Consider the following 25123-nt stretch of genomic DNA (forward strand, 5'->3'; position numbering starts at 1 on the left):
TGAGAGCCGCAACCCCAAGTCGCCTTTGACTGGACTTAACCGTCCAGGGGTCCTTTGCCTTTTTATCTACATGTTTGCGTACATAGTTTCAATGTCCCAATTTTCCCATTCCAACTGATGCAATCGAAGATAAATTTTCATGCAATAAAATGGGCAGATGTAACACCATATCTCTCATTAAAGAGCTGCACATCTGCAAGTGTGTGAAGGGTGTTCATATCCTGCACCCATCTGGCTTGATCTTCTTTAAAAGGCTTCTCACTTCAGCATTGCCACATAGGGGAGGGTGGGAGGAATTCCATATACACCATACATTTAAAACACTCCAGCCAAAGAATCTTGGGCACTGTAGTTTTCTCCAGCCATGCTACCACCAACAGCCCTGTGGGAAAGGCAGTGATGACTTTTTTCTTTGGCACTTTAATATTTTATTTATATATTCATAGCTGCCAAGTTATCCCCTTTTTAAAGGGATTTCCCCTTATGCTGAATAGGCTTCCTCGCGAGAAAAGGGAAAACTTGGCAGCTATGTATATTTGTTATAATGCTTTTTTTGTGGTCTTAAATGTAGTGCATAGCTGCCAAGTTATCCCTTTTTTAAAGGGATTTTCCCTTATGCTGAATTGGCTTCCTCGCGAGAAAAGGGAAAACTTGGCAGCTATGGTAGTGTACTGTTTTTTTGCAAGCTGTCTTGGAAGAAATCCGTATCCTGAAAGGCTGGATATATAAACAATTGCAATAAATAAGCAGGTTTAAGAGTGTAGTGTGATTGTGCCTCGGTTTACGAGGGACAGGATGGCCTGCTGGCCAATTTAAAAGCACAGATTTACAGGCCAGCAAACTGTGTGTTAGGAAAAGGAGAACAGCCTTGTCCCTTCACTTTGAAAACTGCCAGCGATTTGGGAGCAGGCTCCGTGAAAAGCTTGCAAGACCTTGAGGAGCTTTGCAGAGACTTCCCCACCCTCCAAATTGCTCGCAAATCCTCAATAATTTGTTCCCCTCTGTGCACAGTTTGCAATCTGCTTATTGAAACTAATGGAGGCATGTTAAGCAAACATACAAGGGAGGCAGTGAGGACAAGGGGGCTAGCTGAGGCCATTTCTGGACCGGGATAGCCTGGCCTCAATTGTCCATGCTCCTAGTTAATTTTTTTTTTTGCTTGGACTACTGTAATGTGCTCTATACGGGGGTGCCCTTGAAGACAGTCCAGCGGCAGCAGCTAGTGCAGAGTGCAGTTACTAGGTTGCTAAGAGGGGCAGCATGAAGGGACCTTGTGCCATTGGTCCTGAAAGCCCTGTACTGGCTGCCAGTGAACTGCCAGGCCCAAGGTATAGGTGCTAGCATACAAAGTCCTAAATGGCTTGGGACCCAAATAACTGAAATAGTGCCTTCCTCAGTACCAACCACAGTGAACCCTCACGAACAGGTGAGACCTTGTTGGTGGTGGGGCCACCCCCAGGGGCCGCCCAGTTACCGCTGACCCAGGACAGGGTCTTTTCAGTGGTGGCTCCCCTGTTTTGTAGAATCCCTGCCCTAGTGTGATGTGCCTGTCCCCAACATTATTAACTTTCAGGAAAAAAATGAAAACATTTTTCTTTACCCAGGCATTTGGGGGCTGAAGAAGACTGTTCCTGGCAGCCCCAAGATCACTGGATGGGAGACTGTTTTTTTAGCTGTCATTGTTTTTAGAATGTTCTAACTCTTTCAGAACGTTCTTGTTTTTAAACTGTATCTGTCTGCTGCTCTGGTCTCCATCGGGAGGAAGGGTGGGGTATAAATTAAATGCATGAATAATAATAATAATTATTATAAATGCATAAATAGCTCCAACCCCTGTTGCTGTCTTCTGTGAATTAGGGGGTGACTTTTCGAAGTGGTAGGGTCCCCTCCTGGGCTCATGAAGACTACCTATAATGTCATAACCCCCCCAAGTTTTAAAAACATGCAAGTGGGGGCTCCCTGGCTCAGAAGATCACCCTCCAACTTGTGCAGGCCTGTTGCAAGGCTGACTGGAAAGGTGTGGGGGGTGGGTGGGTGGGTGGGTGAGTGATGGAGGCTGGAGCTTACACAACCGTACTCACCCCCACAAGTGTTTGCTTAAGGAGTACAGTTTTACCTCGACTTACGAACGACTTGACAACCGAATTTTTTGACTTGCGAATGGGGGAAATGGCCGCACGCTTATGAATTTCTCGACATCCGAACGGAAACCGCGGAGGTTTTTTTGACTTACGAATTTTTAGATGGGGTTGCTTCGACTTACGGATTTTTAGATGGGGTTGCTTCGACTTACGAATTTTTCCGTTTCCAATGCATTCCTATGGGGAATTGCGTTTCCAATGGTGCTTTTCGACTTACAATTTTTTCGACCTACAAAGGTGCCTTCGGAACAGATTAAATTCCTAAGTCAAGGCACCACTGTATGTAATTCCTGAAGGGGTCTACAGTGTCCATTGATTTCAGGAGAAAAACGTGGAGCAAGAGGATTTTCTTAGGTAGGCTGATGTTTTGCTGCTGCCCACCGGCCCTTTTCCGGCATGTGGCCACCTCCTCAGCACGCTCTCTGCTGAAATAAATGGAGAGGCTATTTATTAATTTATAAATGTTTTCATGCCGCCCTTCAATCGTATTCCCAGGATGGTTTACAAAAAGACAAAAATGTAAAAACAACAACAAAAAAGGGGGGAAGTCACACAATTGTAAAAGCAGAATAAAACAGCAGTCTTCAAAATGCATCTAAAATTATATTTTTAAGGCTTTTGCCTGATGAAAAAAGGACATGAAACTGAACCTTTCTGGGTAGTGCATTCCACATCTGGGCTGTCACTGAGAAGGCTCCCAGGATTTCCTTTCTTCTTATTTGCACATGTATTCACGGAGAAGAGTTGTTTTTGGTTTTTTTTGAGCTTGATCTGCAGAAAGTTTTGCCAGAATGATGATTGCACTCTATATTTATTGCCAATTACTCAGTGCCAGTACACTCTTGCTTATAGGGAGGGAATTAGCAATGATCAATTAACGCCAAGGTAAATGCAGATAAAATAGCATTTATTTACACAGACTTGGAGTACAACCTGGGCTAACCTCAGGTGGTAGTGGGGCCTTCAACTGAAGATCTCAATGTATGGGTAAGAGATAGGGTTCTTCCAGCACACTAGTCCAACGACATATGAAAGCCTTTAAACGCCCAAAACAGCAATGTGAATTGGGCCTGGTGATGCCATCCCATCAATTTTGTTAAACCATCTTAAGAACGTAAGAAGAGGTCTGCTGGATCAGACCAATTGCTCATCCAGTTCAGCATCCTGTTCTCACAGCGGCCAACCAGATGCCTTTGGGGAAACCTATTATGAAATAATGTTGGGGAACGCTGGCTATTAAGAGTGCTAACATAAATCATATAACCCAGTTTCCCAGTGGCCCTTCAAAGTACGCTTCACACAGAGTTTATAGAAAAACAAAATACGCAAACAGAACTTGACGTCTAAAAGACACCACCAAGAGTTTAAAGACCAACCTAGCATGAAACCTCTGGCTAGCAATATACCATTTAAAGCAGGCACCCCCAAACTTCGGCCCTCCAGATGTTTTGGACTACAATTCCCATCATCCCTGACCACTGGTGCTGTTAGCTAGGGATCATGGGAGTTGTAGGCCAAAACATCTGGAGGGCCGCAGTTTGGGGGTGCCTGATTTAAAGTATACAGAAGAAAAACAAAAGGTTGGCTTTCTCTAACAGAAAAACAAACTGACTCAGAAGAGACTTTAAACTAAAGATAAACGCTCTCTCTCCCAGCAACTTACATACCCCCATTCCAACCCTTCCAACCTCTCCAAACCTCCCACCATACTCCCACACAACTACCGCACAAAATGCTTTCCAAGAGAGCCTTATATACATGGAGTAGAGCCCACGCCTGTGAGCAATTAAACAGAAATTACCGGCACCTGTTTTTCTTAAACAGACAGTATTGACATTAGACCGGCTCAAAAGCAACTTTGATTATTCAATAAACCCAACAAAACCTGTCAGCAGGACCCGCACACAAGCTGTAGTACAAAACACCAGGAAGAAACCACATGGGCTGCCTCTGCTCACAAGCTGCAGGAGCAAAATTTACACTTGCATAGGAGTGGAGTAGTGCAAAAGTGGATGGAGCTTTCTTGCATGGCTGGACCAACTTTGTACTAGTCCCCCCCCCCCCCACGGAAAATGATTAAAATGGATTTTGCGGTCTGAACAAAGTTTAACCTTCACACTTGTAAAAAAAACAAACCAGTTTCATTGTGGTGCAATGGACATAACCTCACTCAGCTCTGTAGCTGCTGGTGTGGGGTGGTGGGTGGTTGAGGATTCCACTCTTATTTTTAGAAAGGACAGAAAGTACTTAAAGGTTATAAAAGGTTAATGCTTTGGAGTCTATGCTCAGAAACTTGGCATAGTTAATCACTGTGCCAGGGAATTTTCCTAACTGAAATCCACTTACTGGTTGTTTATAGACCTCAGATTATGATAGTACATGCTAAACTTGCTACCTTGTCGTGAGACATCCCGACAGACCTCTTACCGTGTGGCACATTGTACAGATCCCTGATGGGTAAACAGAAGGACAAACAGAGATATTCAGTGGGTGAAATTAGTTTTAGACTTTTGATTCCATTGTCCTGTCTCTTCATTTATTACACCTGTTACATTTCTTCCATAGTGCTCAAGGTGGCGTACATGTTTTTCCCTCTCTCCATTTTGTCGTCACAACAACCCTGTGAAGTAGGTTAGGCTGAGAGACAGTGGCTGGCCCAAGGTCACCCAGTGAGCTTCTTGGCTGAGTGGGGGTCTCTCCCTCTAACCACTACACCACACTGTCTCTCAGTGCACATAACCCTTTTAGACGGTTATGTGTTACTGCACTTCAAAATGCCCTGTTATGATTATTATTTTTGACCCTCTCCAAAGTCCTACTCTAATGGTATCACTGGAAATCTACTGTAAAGGGTAAAACTCCTATATACGAAAAATACACTTCCCAGCCACATAGGTTCTTTTTCTCCCCCCAACACGGCACCAGGAAGGTAGTTGAGAAGGAAAGCAAGTGTATTATACTGCTTGTTCTAGAGGTGCTTCAGGGATATTAAGAGTACCACAAGAAGATTATACTGTTTACGAGATAAAAGGGTATCTGACAAAGGTTTATATTTAGAGCACTCCGTATGAGTGAGCGGGGTGTTCTTTTCAGTGCGCCGAGAGTGTGCTTCTTTCTGTATAGGATGCTTGCAATTGCACACCATTTGTCCGGAACGCAGCAGCAGAGATCGCGCCCCCAGATTTCGAACGTTTCCTGCAACGGCAGACTTCAAGCGTGCTGAGAAATAATTCAAGATGGCAACAGATGCGGAGGCCGTTTTAGCAGGTCTCTGTTCAACTCGAGGGCCAATTGAGACATTACGGCCCCCTTGTGGAGGGCGCAAATGGGCTTCCCCACACACCGCAGTGCTCCACACACCAGCCGTAATCATCCAGAATTCCTTTACAATGTACACCAGCCCAGTTGGGGCCATCTCCACAGCAGCAGCAGAAACTGCCATGGATTCTTCGCACAAGCGAGGAGACACCACAGAGATCAGAGTGAGCGGGAAAAGGGCCAGCAGCTTCTGCTGCTCTTAAAGGCTCTTGGTGGATGCAAAGTGCAAGGAGTCCTGATTTTTATATATACAGTATATATAGGTTTTGTGGTTCTGTGTCTAATCTTATCTTTTTTCTAAAATTCATTTATTGGTGTGTGTGTGTGTGTGTGTGTGTGTGTTTCTTTTTATAAAGCTCCCAAAGAAGAAAATTAAATAATAATGGGATTAAGGAGATTTCTCAGGATGGTGGAGGGTGTGTGTGTGCTGTGTCCCGTTGTTGTGGTACTGGTGGCACTCACTCTTCTTCCGACAGGAAATGCTAGAGGGGGGAGGAAAGACACAAAAAATGTGGGGCCGAGAAGGGTCAGTGGTGGGTCAGTGAGAAAAGTCCCTATTTCGATCTGAGGAATATTAGAGGGTATGAGTTTCTTGTGCACAGATGGCAGGAAACTCTCCAAAGTCGACCGAACAGTTGTTAGGTCACACAAGCTAACCAAACAAGTGAAAAATATAGTATATGCTTTGATAGATGACCTACATGTGAAGAGATGTGAAAACTGCAAAAGAGAGAGCTTTAGCCTTGGATTCAGACAGAAACCAAGCATTGGTCCGATTCTCTCTCCAGCTTCCTGCTTTTCTTTTGACTCGCATCACTGCAAATTTCAGCTCTGGATTTGTCCTTCTGCCTAAGGGGTCCCACCCATTTTCCAGTCTCAAGCCTATTCCTTTGTTCCACTTACTGGCCCATGACCCAGGTGATCACCCCCTCAGGAAGCTAGCCTGGCTTATATTTAAACACTTGCTGGATCCAGGGGTTAGAAGGGTCTTGGCATGCAGCCTACTCCCCCCCCCAAAAAAAACCAACCCCTCGCAGCACTACTATTGTTGCCTTGAAAAGTCCATTCATGCTAACACACTTTTCCCTCTTAACCAACAGGAAAGAATTGGTACCTGGTGCATTTAGACCTCACAGTAACAGATGTAAACGACAATGTCCCTGAATGGGCCATGGAACCTTTCCCTTACCTAGCAACTGTTTCCCCTAAAGCTGCAGCAGGCACGAAAGTGTACAAGCTCTTGGCTAAGGATCAAGATGAAGATGAAAATGGAGCCGTTGAATATTTTCTGGTAGAAGGTAAATGCAGCTTCTAAAAGCACAGGTGGAATCTTTCTGTGTGGATTTGTGTATTTCCCCCCTCCTGTCTCACTTTGTACTTGGTAGGGCCTTTTTTGATCAAAACCCGGTCAAATTAACTATTATTTAAAAACAGTGGAGACTGGTGTGCATTAGGACTGCAAGTGTAAAAAGCAGGGAGGCCAACAGCAGGTGGCGCCAGAAACAAAGACAGACAGATGCAACAGGAAGCCCAGTTTTCTCCACTTTCCTGCTAGGGTCGCCAGACTCAATAGTGGACAGGGCTTTTGTGTCCTGCTCTCTTTTGAGTCTGGAAACCTTAAAGAGAAACCAGCAGACCCTTTGCTTGGAAATTAAACAAAGGGTTTGCTGGTTTCTCTTTAAGGTTTCTGGACTCAAAGGAGAGCAGGGCAATTAAAGGCACAGAGGTCCTGTCCTCTATTGAGTCTGGCAACCCTATTTCCTGCTGAGTTCTACAAAGGCAGCACTAAGAGGAGAAAGAGGAAGCTCACCGTCACTGCCACCCCCAGGACCAGGCTTCCTCAACCTTGGCCCTCCAGATGTTTTGAGACTACAATTCCCATCATCCCTGACCACTAGTCCTGCTAGCTAGGGATCATGGGAGTTGTAGGCAAAAAACATCTAGAGGGCCAAGGTTGAGGAAGCCTGCCCAAGACTAATTGTTAGTATGGATGCAGGCAGCGGCAGACTAAGGGGTGAATGAGAGGGAGGAGTTGTAGCTCAGTGGTAGAGCACATGCTTTGCATCCAGAAGGTCCCAGGTGCAACCTGTTTCACCTGTAGTTAAATGCATCTCAAGCTTCTCTGGGAAGGACCCCAGCAGATTGGCTCAGCAGGAACATTTGGACCCACTAGCCTTGCTGCCACCTCACCCCTTCTGGAAAGAAGCCACTACTCATCTGTTGGGATGTCAGCCTTTGCCTCACCATGCCATCTGCTGCTGACTCCCATCTACCTCCTTGAACTAACCAGGAGCCACTTACAAGCTGTTAAGAAACTTGATTTCTTCCCCCCTTCCACGCTGAGTTTCTGGTCATGTCAGAACCTTCAAGTGAACATTTGCAGCTAAGTGGTGGAGATTGCTCCTGTGGTTATATATTTATTTGTCCCTATCCAGCCCCTTCCTCCGAAAGGAGCTTCCCCATAGATCGAAAACATTGGGAGGGGGGCTTAATGTTAAACCAGTTACCCACTTCAAAACATGGACCTGTTGACCACGGTCCTGAATGTGGTTGGTGTTTTTTTTTGCTCCTTCGCAGGTGGAGAGAACAGATTTGAAGTGGAAAAAGATACTGGCTGGATCAAAACAACCGGTTTGTCTCTGGTGAAGGAGAGGGAATATTTGCTGACTGTGCTGGCAGCTGACAAACCAGGGCGCCAGGGTTCGCCTGCCTCAGTGTCTGTAGTCGCCGGACGCCGAGTGCCACAGTTTGCCAACACGTCGTACTCCGTTTACGTCCCTGAAAATCTGCCACTGGGAGAACGGTGAGTGCCAAAATTGTGATGATGGATGTATTCTGCACCTTTAATGGCATTTTGAGAGCAGGCCTCTTCAGTTAGCTTTATCAGCGAGAAAGAAAGTTTAAGTTCAGCTGATGTGTGCTGCTTGTTAATAAATTATGAGTCCTAAATTACTCTGGAATTGGGGAACTCCTTACAGAAGACAACACAAGCAGGAGGTTGATTGGTTTAATCAAAAGGTTGTATAGTGCAAACAGAAAACCTCGGCACTGAAAATAAGCTAATAAAGTTCCATAATTTTGTTGTAGCTGGAACTGAGCTATGTCTAAGGGGCAGATGGAGACATGAATACTGGAAGTAGAGACACATACAGTAGTTGGCACATCCAGGCAGCTGCTGTGCCCCAGAGCTGTGATAAGTTGCAGAAGGTTAGACTAGATGATCCTTGGTACCCCTCCCAATAGTACATTTATATTATTCTAAGTGCCGCTTGTACCAGTGCCTACCCTGAGCCTCTCATGCTTGTTGGCTGAGCAGCCATTTTAATTTCCCACAATGCCCCCAAATGATGCTTTTTCCAGGGGACTGTGGGGAATAAAATAATTGAAGCGTAGCCATTGTTGTCTAGTAAATCTCCTGACCTCAAGAGGGCCCCCACCAGAAGGCACTCGAAACTACAGATAGCACCCGATAGCATCCCTGACCACTGGTCCTGTTAGCTAGGGATCATGGGAGTTGTAGGCCAAAACATCTGGAGGGCCGCAGGTTGGGGGTGCCTGGTTCAGACACACAACTTGTATCCCGCAGGAGCTGTAGGTTCAGTATTGTGGGCCAATTTCTATGGAAGCCCCTCCAGCGTAAGAGCAGAAGGGCCCCTCGCCTCCCTTTTGAACTTCCGGCAGTCTACAAAAGACCTTTTGATTTCAGGATTCCGATTTTATGGTTAGTTTAAGCAGATTTCATCTTCATTGCATCGTTTCAGCCCTACTGTACAGTGCTTAGAGGCTATAGTATTAAAGCGGTATATAAATTGTTGAAAGAAAAGGAAACATTAAAACATATTGGACTTCTCTGGCTTTCAAATGACGCCTTGTCGGTGCAAATGGGTTGGGTGGTTTTAGGAGGCCTCCCTGTTGAACTGAGCCGACGGATTGTACTTGCCTGCTCACGTGAGGTGATATACTATATAGCAACTCATCCTCTTTTCGGGATAAGAACTATTATAATCCTGCCAGATGTAGGGCTTGACCCATTAAAGTCTAGGAGACTCCCATGTACTTTGCTGAACTTCGGAGCTCATCTGACAATCTGTCATAATTTAGTGCATGTGTTATCGGATTAAACTTAAATGGTTTACTATCTGATTTACTGCCCCTGCATTCTAAGAACCATGTTTTCTTGCTGAAGCTGCCTCGAAAGCAAAACCAAAAATTGGCCACCATGGGATCGGCTCTTCAGTCGTGCTTCTTCATTAGGCACACAGTGAGCATGTGGTGTTTGCGGGATGAATGTGATCCTTGACTAAATCTGCTGGAAGATCATCTGGACGTCTGCAGCTTCTGAAATGTGTATACATTTATTAAACCAGCATTAAACTAAATTTTGATGGGATGCTTCCGGGTGATTCTGGCTGTACTGAAAAGCCCCAAATACAGTGGTACCTCGCAAGACGAATGCCCTGCAAGATGAATTTTTCGCAAGACGAATGCGTCTTGCGATCTGATGGTGACTTGCAAGACGAATTCGTTTTCTGAAAAATTCGTCTTGCGAATTGCGGTTTCCCATTGGAATTTAATTAATGCGTTCCTATGGGCAAAAAAAGAAATTTCAATGCATTCCTTTGGGAAATGCGATTCGCAAGATGAATTTTTCACAAAACGAATTGACTCGCGGAACGAATTAAATTCGTCTTGCGAGGCACCACTGTATTTAATTGGGGTAGGGAACCTTTCCCCCCTGTTGAAAGTCTGTTGACCTCCTATGAAAAGGGTCAATTGTGGTCTGGAGCGGATGGTGTATGGCGGCGGAACCACTGGTGGGAAGAGTTTGCAGCATTCCAGGGTTGCTCTGTGCCAACCCATCTCTCTTTTTCTATGTATGCCCACCTGTGCCCTCTTTTCTGCCTGGAAGTGCCCCCCCCTGCACCGTTTGACACAAGCGCCAATGGATTGATTGCAGGGGGATTACACTCTCCATGTCTCCACCCGTTCCTCCCTTGTTTCCCCGCCCATCCCTTTGACACAAGTCTGGATGGACTGGGAAGTAAAATCCAAAGGGGATCACTCCCTTTGTTCCTGGGGGAAGACCCAGAAGACCCAAGAGAGGTGGATAGATCAGCTGCTTTCCTGCACAACAACTTCCAAGGAGCTGACATTGAGCCCAAGACCAAACTTATATACTTCCGCTGTTGCTACATGCTTGTTAGGAGTGGTTAGTTAGCAGCAGGCTTCTTATTTACCTGTTGAAATGGCACCGCAGTTCAAGAAGGATACTGACAAGCTGGAACGTGTCCAGAAGAGGGCAACCAAAATGGTCAAAGGCCTGGAAACGATGCCTTATGAGGAACAGCTTAGGGAGCTGGGTATGTTTAGCCTGGAGAAGAGAAGGTTAAGGGGTGATATGATAGCCATGTTCAAATATATTAAAGGATGTCATATAGAGGAGGGAGAAAGGTTGTTTCCTGCTGCTCCAGAGAAGCGGACACGGAGCAATGGATTCAAACTACAAGAAAGAAGATTCCACCTAAACATTAGGAAGAACTTCCTGACAGTAAGAGCTGTTCAACAGTGGAATTTGCTACCAAGGAGTGTGGTGGAGTCTCCTTCTTTGGAGGTCTTTAAGCAGAGGCTTGACAGGCATATGTCAAGAATGCTTTGATGGTGTTTCATGCTTGACAGGGGGTTGGACTGGATGGCCCTTGTGGTCTCTTCCAACTCTATGATTCTATGATTCTATAATGTGTAGAAATCTGAAAGTATTTCCCCGCACCCCACCACCCTAGAGAGATGGCACGCAGGGCAATGTATTTGGCACTGAATGCCAAACTGAAGACTTAATTCTTCAACAATAACTGAACTATGCTGCAAGTCAATGATGTGTCTCTCTCTTTTTTGTATGTTATCAAGAAAAACAAGAAGAAAACCCATTTTTTTTTGCCATGATTGTTCAGCCTGTCATGCGTAAGAAAATAACCGAGGCTGCAATGAAGCAGGCTGCGAAAATGCATTCCTAATGCAGTTTCCCAGCAAGTAATCCTGATGGCTTTTGAAAGCTTTCAATCATCGTCCTCCCAGTCATTTTGTTTCCTGATCTTCTGCACACATTGAGCTCAAGAGCATTGGGGGGGGGACACAATACATCCCCAGCCGCATAGAAGACAATGCAAAGCAATTACATTACGACAAGCCGTAATACAACAGAATTCACAGTTCTGTTGCCAGCTCAAGGACAGCACAAAACACCCTCTGATAGCAGCAGCAGCCGAGTGTGCTCTTTTCAGATGCTTCAGAGGGAGGTGTGATGCTCAGTGGCTGTACCTCCATTCATGGATGAGAGGGCTTTCTCGATGGCTACTAGCCATGATGGCTATGCTCTGCCTACACAGCTGGAGGCAGCAATGCTTCTGAATACCAGTTGCTGGAAACTGCAGGAGGGGAGACGGCTCTTGTGCTCAGGTCCTACTCGTGGGTTTCCCACAGGTGTCTGGTTGTGAAAGATAATAATCTGGCTGGGCTTCCCCGGCCACTCTGGGCGGCTTCCAACAGAAAAAATAAAATACAGTAACCTATTAAACATTAAAAGCCTCCCTAAACAGGGCTGCCTTCAGATGTCTTCTAAAAATCTGGTAGCTGTTTCTCTCTTTGACATCTGATGGGAGGGCGTTCCACAGGGCGGGTGCCACTACTGAGAAGGCCCTCTGCCTGGTTCCCTGCAACTTGGCTTCTCACAACGAGGAAACCACCAGAAGGCCCTCAGTGCTGGACCTCAGTGTCTGGGCAGAACGATGGGGGTGGAGACGCTCCTTCAGATAAGATAAGATAAGATAAGATAAGATAAGATGATAAGATAATCTTTATTGTCATTGCCCCCCTGCGGGAACAACGAAATTACTCGGCTGCTCCATCCACTCAGATAAGGCACTCCACATGAATTTAAAATAACTACAAAACATTAAACAATACAATAGAAATGGCAAGTAAAAATAAGATGACGTCAAAGTCCAAACTTTCCATTTAAGGCCAAAATTGCTGTTCTTGAGACGGCTCGTTCTCGCCTTCATTGTTCTGTATCTCCGTCCTGATGGCAGGAGCTCGAAGAAACGGTGACTAGGATGCGATGAATCTCTTGATATGTCTAGTGCTTTCCTGTGGCACCTGGTGATATAGATTTGTTCTAAGGTGGAGAGTGAGCAGCCAATAATGCTCTCCACTGTTTAATAATTCTGCACAACCCTATCCTATCCTGGGAAGTATAGCTTCCGTACCACACGCATAACCTATAAGTGAGCACGCTCTCAGTGGCACAGTGATAGAAGGCAAGCAGCAGGATGATGGAATAGATGGGTCATTGGCCTGATCCAGCAGGCTCTTCTTATGTCCTTATCCAGTGTCAGGGCCGGATGGCCGCTTTGCCCTGAGCACAGCAGGGTCCCCACGAGCAGGTCCCTCAGGTTACCAATAAGTTTTGGGGAACGAGCCCCATTTTGGGCAAAGAGATTGCTGCATTGCAGGGGGTTAGACTAGATGACCCTTGTGGTCCCTTCCAGCTCTACGATTATATGATTCCAAGCCTGTTCTCCATCCCTGGTAAACTCCGCCAGGGACAATCGGTGCTGCTCTTGCCTTGCACAGCTCTGATTCTTCATCTTTTTGGAGTTCCATCCTGGGTTTTGTTCCTTAGTTATATTGAGTGTAGGTTCACACCATACATTTAAAGCACACCATTTTCCCCAAAGAATACTGGGAATTGTAGTTTGTTTAGGGTGCTGGGAACTGTAGCCCCGCGAGGGGGAAAACTACAGTTCCCAAGATTCTTTTCAGGAGGGGGAAGCTGTGTGTTTTAAGTGTGTTTTGGATGTGGTTCAGATGCTTAGTGTGGATCTAGATGCGATGTGATGTTCCTTAATTATATAATTATATTAAATTATATTAAAATTTTAATTTAATTATATTAAATATTTTGTCCGTTGCTTCCCAACAGGTGTTTCCAAAGTGGAGTGGAGTCCTATGGAAATGTTGGAAACCGGCTTCCTCTTGCACTATTCATTGTTGATTTCTTTTAACCTTTTCCAGGTTCCTGACCGTGTCCGCTTTGTCACATCAAAACAAGTCCCTGAGTTACAGCCTCCTAACTAACCCGAATGGCCTGTTCGGCATTAACCAGGGGACAGGGGACATCTACTTCAGTCGAAACCTGGATTACGAGAATGGTCAGCACCAGTACCTCCTCCTGGTTCAAGCAAGAGAAAACCAGGGACAGCTCAGCAGCACTGTTGAGGTCAGCAACCCTTAACAGCAATGCACATTCAATTCTCCGCTCCAGTCATTCCCTCTGTTTCCAGTGTCCCAAGCTGATTTAGCCAGGACAGCATTGCTTACGTACAATAGGGAGGTGCCAGCAGTTGGGGGGGGGGAATACTGAGGTTTGCCAAAATACAAACAAACTTAAGAGAGGAGGGGAGGTGAAACAGCGAAAAAATAAACCCAAAACAACAACAACCCAATGAGAACTGTGTCCAGTGGCTGCGCAATGCAATTTGGTGCTGCTAAACACTCCCTTGCCTTGCCCTTTTTCTAGGTTTGGGTTGTGATCACAGACGTGAACAATTGTGCCCCAGAATTCCAGCAGTCGATCTACACCAAAGACAACGTCCCCGAAACCGTGACAGTAACAACTGCACTTCTACAAGGTTTGCCAAAGATTTTCGCATTTTGTTGTCAGGCTTGCATCTTGAAGGCTGAATATTGCATCAGCTTCACACATACATAGGAAGAAACACACAGCTGTGGATATGGCAGCTGCCACCTCAATGCAGTTGTTATTTATTTACACGAAAGGCACCATGCATGTTTTTTTTTCTGCCCCCTACCTCATTTAACCTCCACAAGAGCCCTGTGAGGTAGGTTAGACCGAGAGACAATGACTGGCCCAAGGCCACCCAGTGAGCTTCCTGGCTGAGTGGGGATTTGAATCCTGGTCTCTCCCAGTTCTCAATCTGACACTAACCACTACACCACACTGTCTCTCATGGCCTTTGTGCCTTTGGACGACAACATTGCTGAGCATGGAGCATGTCTGATAAAAGGTCCCAGACCTAGCTTACAGTCCGCAGAGCTTGCAGAACCAGCATGATGTAGCCTGAACTCTGCTTTTGTATTTTTTGTTTTTAAATCCTTGAATATAAGCTTTTGCAAGCAAAAAATCCTGAAAGGTCCCCTCTCTCCCCATCCTTTGCCCCAACAGTGTCAGCCCATGACTGTGATTCTGAAGAAAATGCGGAAATCCTCTATTACACCCTGAGCTCAGAGTTCAGCATTTCCAGTCACGGCACCATCTTCCCAGCCACAGAGCTGGATTACGAGCGCCCTAATCACCTGTATGAGTTCGTAATCATGGCGGTAGATAAAGGAGAGCCCCCAAGAACTGGGACAGCGACAGTCAGGATCCGCCTCTCAAACATCAATGATGAAGTTCCCAGGTTCTCACAAACAATGTAAGTATACGCCTCTTGTTGTTGTTATTAATGCTTCAGATGTCGTTTGATTAGTATCATGTCGGAGTTTCCATGTGATGATTGCAGCATCTTGATGGTGTTTGATCATCCCCAGGTCATTGTGTGGAATTTTGGGGCTGCCAGTAATACAGTAGCTGTCTGTTCCCACTGGGATTGATTCATGTGGTCCCTTATAAGCCAACCCCTTCCTCAAGATCAGGGGTCAGCAAGGTTTATTTTGCCTGGGCCAGATCAGTCCTGTGGAGATCCCTCCATGGGCCGGACCGTGCGCGTCCCCGCGATGATCGGCGTCTGCGCAGATGCGATTTTCGGCGCCACGGAAGTGAGTCCCTGCACCGTGCTGTGCAGGCTCGGTTTGGGGGCGGCTCGTGCATAGCTGTCAAGTTCTCCCTTTTTAAAGGAAAATTCCCTTATGCTGAATAGGCTTCCTCGTGAGAAAACTTGACAGCTATGGGCTCATGGGCCAGTCAAACGACCTCCGCGGGCCTTTTCCGGCCCATGGGCCTTAGGTTGCTGACCCCTGCTCAAGATCGTCATATTCCATCTTCAAGGAAGTGTGGCTGAATCATGGCTGGCTTGGCTAACCCTGCTTTGGTGGGGATGAGGGCTTAAAATATGGTTACCAGATGTCCCCGTTTCTTGGGGACAGTCCCCGGATTTACAAATCTGTCCCTGGATCCCCGGAATGTCCCCGGATTTCATTTAATGTCCCCGGATTTATATTTTAAGTGTTGTAGATTTATTAGTAGGGAATGAATGTTGCTTGATTGGTTCAGCGGCACAAGACACAGTATATGGGGACTTCCGGTGAGGCAAAAAATAGTGGGCGCCACGACAGTGAGCAGCTCCTGAAGCCAGCCAGAGCCAAGCTAGCTCCAGGCTGCTGAGGCTGCCGCTGCCGCCGCCACTGCCAAGGGGGAACCAGGGGTGGCCAGCGCGTCAACTGGGGGAACTGCTGACCCCCCCGTGACCCAAATTGAGCTGGGAGTGAGAGCGCCTGGCCACCCGGCCAACTGCCCAGCGGCGCACCAGGGCCGGGAAAACCCCAGAGCTGACACAGGGAGAAGGAGGAGAGGAGAAGGAGATGGAAGAGACAGAAAGAGAAAGAAGAAAAAAGAGGGGAGCCCCGACCTTGCCGTGCTGCCGCCGCCGCCGCCGTTAAGGAGGAAACGTAGGAGAGCACCAGGAGGGCAAGGACATGTGGCCGAGCCCAGGCCCAATCCAAGCCTACTCCACAGTGGCTAGGGCTCCAAGAGAGCAGGCTGAGGCCCAGAGGAAGGCCGCGCAACAGAGGAGACCACAGAAGAGAAGATATTACTTCTTTAAAATGCTGAACAGTCACCCACCGGGAAGCATTTTACAGTGTTCCCTACACAGGTGCTGCAGTATTTCAATCCATTCTTTGTAACCAAAGTACAGAGCAGATGAGGTGAAAAGTTTTGGGCAAAAAGTTCTCATTTTAACACACACACACACAGAGAGAGAGAGAGAGAGCGATTTAAAAGATGTTGCTTCACTGGCTCTGCATTTGTTGCGGCTGCTTCAAATGCAACACAATTCTTAACACAAAAAGTGCTTCTGTCTGTGAAATGGTTTCTGCTGCTCTAGTTGCCCTTACGTTTTGATTTTAGTTAAGTTGCCTCGTGGATATTTTAAAAAAGCAAGGTTGGCAATCAGGTATTTTAAAGCAGCGTTTCTCAACCGCTGTTCCGCGGCACACTAGTGTGCCGCGAGACGCTGGCTGGTGTGCCGCGACGTGCGGCGACGACGACGAGAAGGCCGATTTGCATTGTCACGTGCCTGGCGGCCGCCAATAAACAACACAAACCCGCCGGAAAGCAATATTTCTCCTCCTCTTTCCCAAAGCTCAGTGCAAACGAGCCTGGCGGCCGCCAATACACAACACTCACCCGCCGGAAAGCAATATTTGGCAAGTGTTTCTTACAGTCATAATTATAATATAGGGCGGCACAGGGTTAATTTTTTAAACTTTTTTAATGGTGGTGTGCCTTGTGATTTTTTTCACGGAACAAGTGTGCCGTGGCCCAAAAAAGGTTGAGAAACACTGTTTTAAAGCATGGTGAGAAAATCATAGGAGTGGAAGCGTCGTGTGTGATGCTCTGTACCCCCAAATAAATCAGCCTTGTAAATAAGCCAAACCAAGTTGCTAGCCTGCTAAGAGACCAGCAGCTAGCCTCTGCCAGCCCATTCACTCGCCTTCACAGAAGTCTTGGTCACCTGTGGCTACCAGGTGACTTATTAAATACAAGGATGTATATGCACATTATACATACATATCAGCAGGATGCCCTGTGACAGAGGTTTTTTTTTAAAAAAATCAGGGATAGGAGAACCCATAGCCCTCCAGATATTGTTGGACTACGATAGCAATCACTCCTGACAATTAGCCATTCTGGCTGTTGTTGACAGGAATTAAAATCCAACACGACTCAAGCTCTTGTGCTCCAATCCTGCTTGCTGGTTTCCCCCAGGCAGCTGTGAGAACAGGATCCTGCACTAAATGAGCCACTGGCCTGATCCAGCAGGCCCTTCTTAGGTTCTTAACACCTGGAGGGCCACGCTTCTCTTTTGCATAGTGTCCTTTTTTTTCCTGAATGGGGAAGTGATTGGGGATGTCTTTTCTTACTGTCTTTCCACTGCATTTAGCACTTGAGATTTGATTCCCTTTAGCCCTGTTTCCAAGTAACCACACTTAACATTATGTGCTTTGACAGCTATCGGAGTTTCGTTTCGGAGGATGCAGGTCCAAACACGCTCATAGCTACGGTTCATGCCATAGACCCTGATGGAGATAGTGTTGCTTACAGCATTACTGGAGGGAATCAAAATGGAAACTTCATTATTGACCCTCAGAAAGGTAACTATGTAATTTCTGCATCTTAGATCTTTGGTTCCCATATAGATTTTTGGCACCCAGGTGTCATGTGTGATCAGAGGTGGGCCAGAGCTTGTGTCTAAGCTATTATGGTTATTCATGTTTGTTTAAAACACAGGCACATCATGTCTATTGAATCCAGGTCATTGGTTTCCTTGCTGTTGAGTATTGCTTCTCATCTGCATGCAGTTGTGTTGAATTCATAGTGTTTCTCTGCTGCTCTTCATGACTCTGATCTCATAGCATTCCCTATAACAGAAAGCAGGAATATGTGTCTTCTTGACTTACATTGCTCAAGGATTTCATTTGGTCCTTGCATTTAAGGCAGGGGTCAGCAACCTTTTTCAGCTGTAGGCCGGTCCACCGTCCCTCAGACCATGTGGTGGGCTGGACTATATTTTGAAAAAATAATAAGGAATGAATTCCTATGCCCCACAAATAATCCAGAGATGCATTTTAAATAAAAGCACACATTCTACTCATGTAAAAATACCAGGCAGGCCCCACAATTAACCAGAGATGCATGGGCCAGATTGAGAAGGCAATTGGGCCGCATCCGGCCCACGGGCTTTAGGTTGCCTACCCCTGATCTGCTTCCCAGATGAATGTATGGATTGGAATGCAGTTATTCTTTGGTTAATGCTTCTCTGAACTTTGCAATGCACTTCTTGGCTTAAAAAATAAATAAATAAAAATGCTTATATAAATGTGTACTTAAGATTAAAATGCGTTCAAGAATGCAAATTTTAATGATAGAATGTGGTAGTTCTTACTTGGAGTAAGTGATGACTTTTCCTGATGTGACTCCAATCAAACTCTTCGCCTACCTTTCTGCACCCTCCTGAGCCAGGGAGCTAATGAGAAGTAAATAAGATGTCACAGATCTGTCCTTCTCATCTTTGATACGTCTTAGGGGTTCACTTACCATAAAAAATTAATTTTTTATGCAACTGGTGCTTTTGCAATATTAATGCTCCAGATCTGAATATATTTCAGAAGCCGGAGACAGATGCCATCAAACGATGGTACAAGGAATTGACTCAAACATCTTCCTGTAGAGATGACAACTTTCCGCACCCCTTTATGGCTTGTTTTATGTTACAAATACTTAGCGGCCTCATAATGCCACAGGTGTTCAGGTAAAACTGCCAGTGATGCAAACTATCCCACTGATGTTCACGCCATTTAATCGCTGCAGTTCTACTACCAAGAAACTGGTACTGGATAGTGCTCCTATTCTGAAAGATCTGGCAACTCAACACCACTTTTTGGGGGGCTGGCCTTCCTCAGCTGGGTGCCCTCCATATGTTGGTCATATTGACTGGGGCTGATGTGAATTGTAGTTCATAACATTTGGAGGGGCAGCAGATTAGGAAACTGATCTAGACAACAGAATCGATGATGGGTCAAACTCCAAAACTGGGGATGGGTGGAATTTAAACACTAGATTTTGAGTTGAAGAACACCCTCCCCCGGCAAAGAATTCATCTCAGATTAGAGATGACACCAGGAACTGTGGGAAATGGCATCATCATCATTCCCAGTAGTCCTTTGATGTTACAGTGCTCATCTACAGCAGGACCTGGGATGCCGGGAGCAACTTTTTCAGTGGTTCCCCATTTCCCTGTATTAGGGGTGCCAAAGAATTCCCACAAAACCAGGAACGGGAGTGGAAATTTCCCATTCCCGCTTATTTGAGCCATGTCCGGAACAGAAATCAATCCAGCGGATACATTCGGTATTGACTGTTGTTGGTTTCAGTCCACAAAGGGCATGTCACTGATGACATCCTGCCCCCTGCACTTTGTCTTCCATTTCCTTTGGAACTGGAATAATGGTAACATCACTAATTCCATGAAATTTAGTAGTCGAACTGCAGCAGAACAGAGACAGTACTGCATGCAGTGATTAAGGGGCAGAATGGAAGCTAATTCCTTCTTACATCCATAGCCTGTCTACTGCTGTGTGTGCAGCTGTATCCCAGCCCAAAAACCTTGACATGCCAGTTCTGATGAGCCTTTCTCACTATCTCCTGCTGGGTGGGGTCTCTGTGGCATGAACTTGTGGATTGATTTGTTCCAAACCCAATCGAGAATTCACTTTTTGTTTTAACTTCCATAAGATGTTTCCCCACAAATGAGTTGATGCTGAATTATTGGCTCATGATTGGCCTGCAAAATAAGCACAAAAATGTGTACTGTATTTCAATTAATAAGAATTAATTCTTCTGGTGAAGAATTGTACCCACTGGAGTTAAGTTTTATTTTATGAAATCTCAAGCCATGCTAAATCTGCTTGTCCTCAAAGTGCCTTAGCAATTATTTTTTGCAGGAGATTAACACATTTCCTCTGTTGGACAGTTTGCTTGGTTGCCAATTGTAGTTTTCTAGCTGTTGTGGAGATGGCCTTAGCACAGGCATCCCCAAACTTTGGCCCTCCAGATGTTTTGGACTACAATTCCCATCTTCCCCGACCACTGGTCCTGTTAGCTAGGGATCATGGGAGTTGTAGGCCAAAACACCTGGAGGGCCACAGTTTGGGGATGCCTGCCTTAGCATATATCCATCTTTTCTGTAACAGGTGTTATTCTGTGTTGCCTTTTGACTTTGGTACCCCCTGCTTGGTCAAACTCCCCAAAATCTATGCTGTCTCCTTGGGCAGTTTTATTTTAATATAGCGCTGTCAATGAAAATTTGCTTGATACCCTGAAATGCCAAGGTGAAGCTAAGACACATGTCAAAACACAAGCAGTGAAGGCGAAGGCATTTGCAAGGGGAACTGAGTGGCACTTGTCATCTTCATAACCGTCCATTTGCAAATGACACTTCTTATTACATCGGATAAATAAAAGACACGATGGGATGGTGCTGGCACAGGCATGAATGGCATCTGCTCACTGCAGCTTTTTTTAAAAATTTCTGAAGTTTGCTTTGCTTTTTAAAACAAACTTGTTTTAAAGATGTATTTCTGATTTTGCCAGCCCTCATATGACCCATAAGGTTGCTGCAGCCCAAGGCCCAGTGGAACAGAAGCTCCTCAGAGCAACTGTCAGCTTTGCTCTTTAAAGACCGGCAGAGGGTCAGAATGCAAATACAATATACAGTACCCAAAAAATTGCTGCAGGATTCGGATCTGGGGACATCCCCCCCCCCCCGAATCATACTCATTCAAACAGTAGTGAGCATTTTGTCCCTCTGTTTGAAACAAGGTGGTGGTACAATTTTAGGGGAAGGACTGGGACAAACCAGTTCAGCTTGTTTCTAGGATAGTGGAAGTACTTAAGGGGGATAACTGCAGTGGCAGCAGATATTTTGGGTTTCTTATTTTATTTTTTACAGTTTAAAAATGGCATTAGTTCAATCAATCAATCAATCAATGGAATTATAATATAAGTAAATACTTTTCCCTGCACATAGAAAGCTAGTGTTTCAAGTATAGGGTTCAGCTAGAAGTTGTGCAAGGAAGTATTTTCAAAACACAAGGGGAGAATTCAAACAAGTTATTCCCTCACCCTCTCCAGCTAGAGTTGGTTTGTTCCCCAAGAACTATATTGCATAATTCTGCTGGACCTGATATAGCTAATCATTTGGAATTTTGGCATGGCATGAAGCTACTGTTTTTGAAATTCAAACATTTGGCAAACCAGCTATAAAAGGTGTTCTGGGATTGATTTATATCCTACCCTTCATCTGGGTTGTTCAGCGCATGGTTTCCGACAACACTTCTGCAAAAGAGAGCGACTGGCTCAGAGTCACTCCGGCAGCTTCATGGCTGAGCGTAGATTTGAACCCAGGTCTGCCTTTCCCAAATCTAGTACCCTGTGACCTCACCGGCAGTTACAACAGCAAAAGACATTTGTCATATTTTAAAATACTGTACTCTGTTGCTCCAGTGGGTGGGATTGGAACAAAGAGGTGGGAATCGCAAAGAGCAGGTTGCGGCTTAACGGCAGGAGACACCCTCTAACGGCAAGAGTTTTCTGACAGTGAAACGGCCTGTCTCAGGAGGTGGTGGGCTCTCCTTTGCTGGGGGGCATTTGGGTAGACATTGGGCACCCATCTGTCAAGGTGTTTGTAGTTGCATGACCCCCACCATGGAGCAGGGGGCCCGACTAAAGGACCTCCAAGGTCCCTTATGCCTTTCAAGTTCCATGATTCCAAGCTGTCCTCTCTTTGAAATCTTTCACAGGGTTAATCCGTCTACGCTCAAGCCCACTTCCTAGGCTGCAGGGTCCGGAGTATGTCCTTAACATCACGGCTACAGATGACAACGCCTCTGGTGGACCTCACTCTCTTACAAGCACTGCTTTGGTCATTGTGCATGTGGATGATGTCAATAACAACAAACCTGTGTTTCAGAAGGTAAACAGGCTGCCTTGCATCATGTCAAATACTTGGAGAGAGCAACTACGAATCCCCTTCTGTTTTGGCACACAGCATTCACGAAGAGCTAAGAGTGCAGCTCCAATGAACTTTATATTGGTGGGAGGGGGGAGCAGGTAGAGGTTTCTTTCACACCTTGTGGTGGCCCTGGTGCAGGGCTGGAGCCCTGTGCCTGCTGTTTACTTTACCAAAAAAATAATAATAATAAAAAGTTCCCATACTTTTCAAAAGTCCCTGTGGTTTCTGCATCAGGTCTCCTGCTCAAGGACAAAACTATGCAGCTGAGATCACGATAGTTTGGCCCTTATTTGTTGAGTGATTGCAGTTGATTGCCAATATTCTGGATTTTGCAGTATATGTCAAATTGTCTTTAAGTGTGTTTTTGCATTATTATCACTGTTATTATTTTTGCCAGTGCCAGCATTATCGTGAGCATGCCTCTGTGATGGAAAACCAGCCGGTGGGAACCTTTGTGTTGCAAGTGGAGGCAACAGACGCAGATGAAGGGTCCAATGGCCAAGTGAAATATGGCTTGATGCACAGAGAGGGCACCCTCCCTGCTTTCAACATCCACCCTGACACAGGTAAAGCCACTGTGTTGCAGCTTCATTGGGCCTAGTGAGAATACAGAGGTGCCAGGTGACTGCGCCTTTAAAGGATAAAGTTATCAAACTGAAAAATCCGCAGACAGGCAGGAATGGAAGCATCTGTCAACTTTGCTTCTCTCACCTCCTTATTTTTCCAGTCTTAAAATCCAGCTTTCCATAAGTTTCTGCAGCAATTTGCACATAGGGAAAAAAATCTACATGTAAATTATTCAGCATTTTTGTGTGAATTTCTCCTAATAAACACGTTTTTGTATGAAGCTGCCAGAAATTTTCCCTAATATAATGCAGTTTTGTATGTAAATTTTCACTATCTTACTTATCTCTACAAACATTTATTTGATCTATGCATTTTTGTAAACATTGCTTGGAGGACTGCTTAGCAAAATTCAAATAAGTGCCAATTTTGAAGGGTGTCTGTGTTTTGGAAAGTGTAGGTTTGATAAATTCAGATTTAGGCTGGCGCCTTTTGTGTGAACAACCAATGTGCCACCCCCAAAAATGAGCAGGTTTTTAGTTCTTCGGAAGGTTACACATGGCAGATGGTAGTGGAATGATGGGGTCAGATATTATTTGATGTTGAAGTTTATGTTTAGTCACTGTCTTTAGGTTAAAAAGGTTGGTGACAATAAAGGTATTGCCCCATTGTGGGTTTTGAATTTTTTCTACTGGACTGACAGCCCTGCAATAGTCTACTATTTACCTAAAGATACTACTGCTCAGTTGCAGGTGAGCAGGCTGCATCTCTGTATCTCACTGATGGGTTGTAGACAGGGGTGGGGGAGAAATTCACTTCGGTTCAGATTTTGATGCAGACCTACCCAGTTCCCACTTCCTGTAACAATATGTGAACTGAACTGCAGGTAGCTTTCTAAAATTCACACTTCTCTGAATTTTGTGGTGCAGCTCTCCAAGCGAATGTGTACAGAAATGTGTACGTTCAGGAAAAGTGTACATAAAATGCTTACATTTGTTAAAACAGTGTACAGAATTGTATGTTGTATTTTTTAAATTACTTTAACCTGCCCTGGTACCTTTTAAGATGAAGAACAGGTATAATGATGATGATGATGATGTTATGATGATGACGAAATTGCAGATAAGGCAACATTGCAAACAAAAATGTGCACATTAGGAGAAATTTGTACTGAAATGCTAGTGAATTTTCATGTATCTTTTTTTTAAAAAAAAGAAAATAGCAAGTTGATATGGAAATATGGCAAACTGAACTTATGTTGTTTAGTCATTTAGTCATGTCCGACTCTTCATGACCCCATGGACCAGAGCACGCCAGGCACTCCTGTCTTGCACTGCCTCCCGCAGTTTGGTCAAACTCATGTCCGTAGCTTTGAGAACACTGTCCAACCATCTTGTCCTCTGTCGTCCCCTTCTCCTAGTGCCCTCAATCTTTTCCAACATCAGGGTCTTTTCCAGGGAGTCTTCTCTTCTCATGAGGTGGCCAAGTGAACTTATAGATGTGCGGAAATGAGAAACAGAGAGGAAATGACATTTACACATGTAGATGAGTTTTAGTTCTGTTAACATTCTTCTTTCTGCAAGAAAAAAACAGCGGGCAGTGAACCCTCCTGCTTCTTCCCTCATCTCAGTCCTTGGTTAAATACACAGTATTGAATTATTTCTGCTTGTGTTCTTATTTTCAGGCATCTTGACAACACTTCAGATATTTGACCGGGAGAAGCAGCGAGAGCATCCTATTACTGTGACAGCCACGGACCAGGCGGCCGAGCCCCTCATTGGGATCTGCCAGATCAACGTTGTGGTCTCGGATGTGAACGACAACAGCCCCAGATTTGAAAACACTCATTATGAATGTAATTGCGAATCCTTGGATAGCGTTTCAGTCCCCCCCGATTGCGAGCTTACCCGAGGTCTAAGATTTCTTGTGTGTGTTTCTGGTTTGGTTTTCATGCGTGTCCCCCCACCCCCGCTTCCTACAGATGAATTGTCACTTTTTCCTTTTTAGATTGGTTACGTTACCTTTTATTTAATGTCCTGCTTTTCACCCATAAAGGCTCCTGAGGATAAGCAGCTACATACAAATGCAACGATGCAAATGCAAACGATACAAATTTGAAATATTTCAGAAGTTTTTTTAAAAAAACCCCACACAAACCCATCCATGTCCCTGCCTTAACAAAAATGTTAAAGAAAATACAATAATACTTAGGCAGCATTTTAGCCTTATAAGAGTCCTAGGTGTGTGTGTGTGTGGGGGGGAGGTGGTGTCCCTGGATGGTTCCAGCAATTG

The 25123-nt window shown here is 45.3% G+C and overlaps 1 protein-coding gene across 1 annotated transcript in view; it reads left to right on the plus strand.

The window, feature by feature from the left end:
- LOC118086802 (neural-cadherin-like) overlaps positions 1 to 25123 on the plus strand; it is a 101918-nt gene that overhangs the window by 29402 nt on the left and 47393 nt on the right. The window contains exons 2-10 of the mRNA XM_088671082.1: positions 6560 to 6757; positions 8037 to 8262; positions 13530 to 13734; positions 14035 to 14146; positions 14701 to 14950; positions 17707 to 17849; positions 22056 to 22228; positions 22665 to 22833; positions 24516 to 24686. Coding sequence (XP_088527208.1) covers positions 6560 to 6757; positions 8037 to 8262; positions 13530 to 13734; positions 14035 to 14146; positions 14701 to 14950; positions 17707 to 17849; positions 22056 to 22228; positions 22665 to 22833; positions 24516 to 24686 — 1647 coding nt within the window. The remainder of the gene's footprint in view (positions 1 to 6559; positions 6758 to 8036; positions 8263 to 13529; positions 13735 to 14034; positions 14147 to 14700; positions 14951 to 17706; positions 17850 to 22055; positions 22229 to 22664; positions 22834 to 24515; positions 24687 to 25123) is intronic.

This window comes from Zootoca vivipara, chromosome 6 (genome assembly GCF_965207765.1).
Source record: "Zootoca vivipara chromosome 6, rZooViv2.hap1.1, whole genome shotgun sequence".
Lineage (NCBI taxonomy): Eukaryota > Metazoa > Chordata > Lepidosauria > Squamata > Lacertidae > Zootoca > Zootoca vivipara.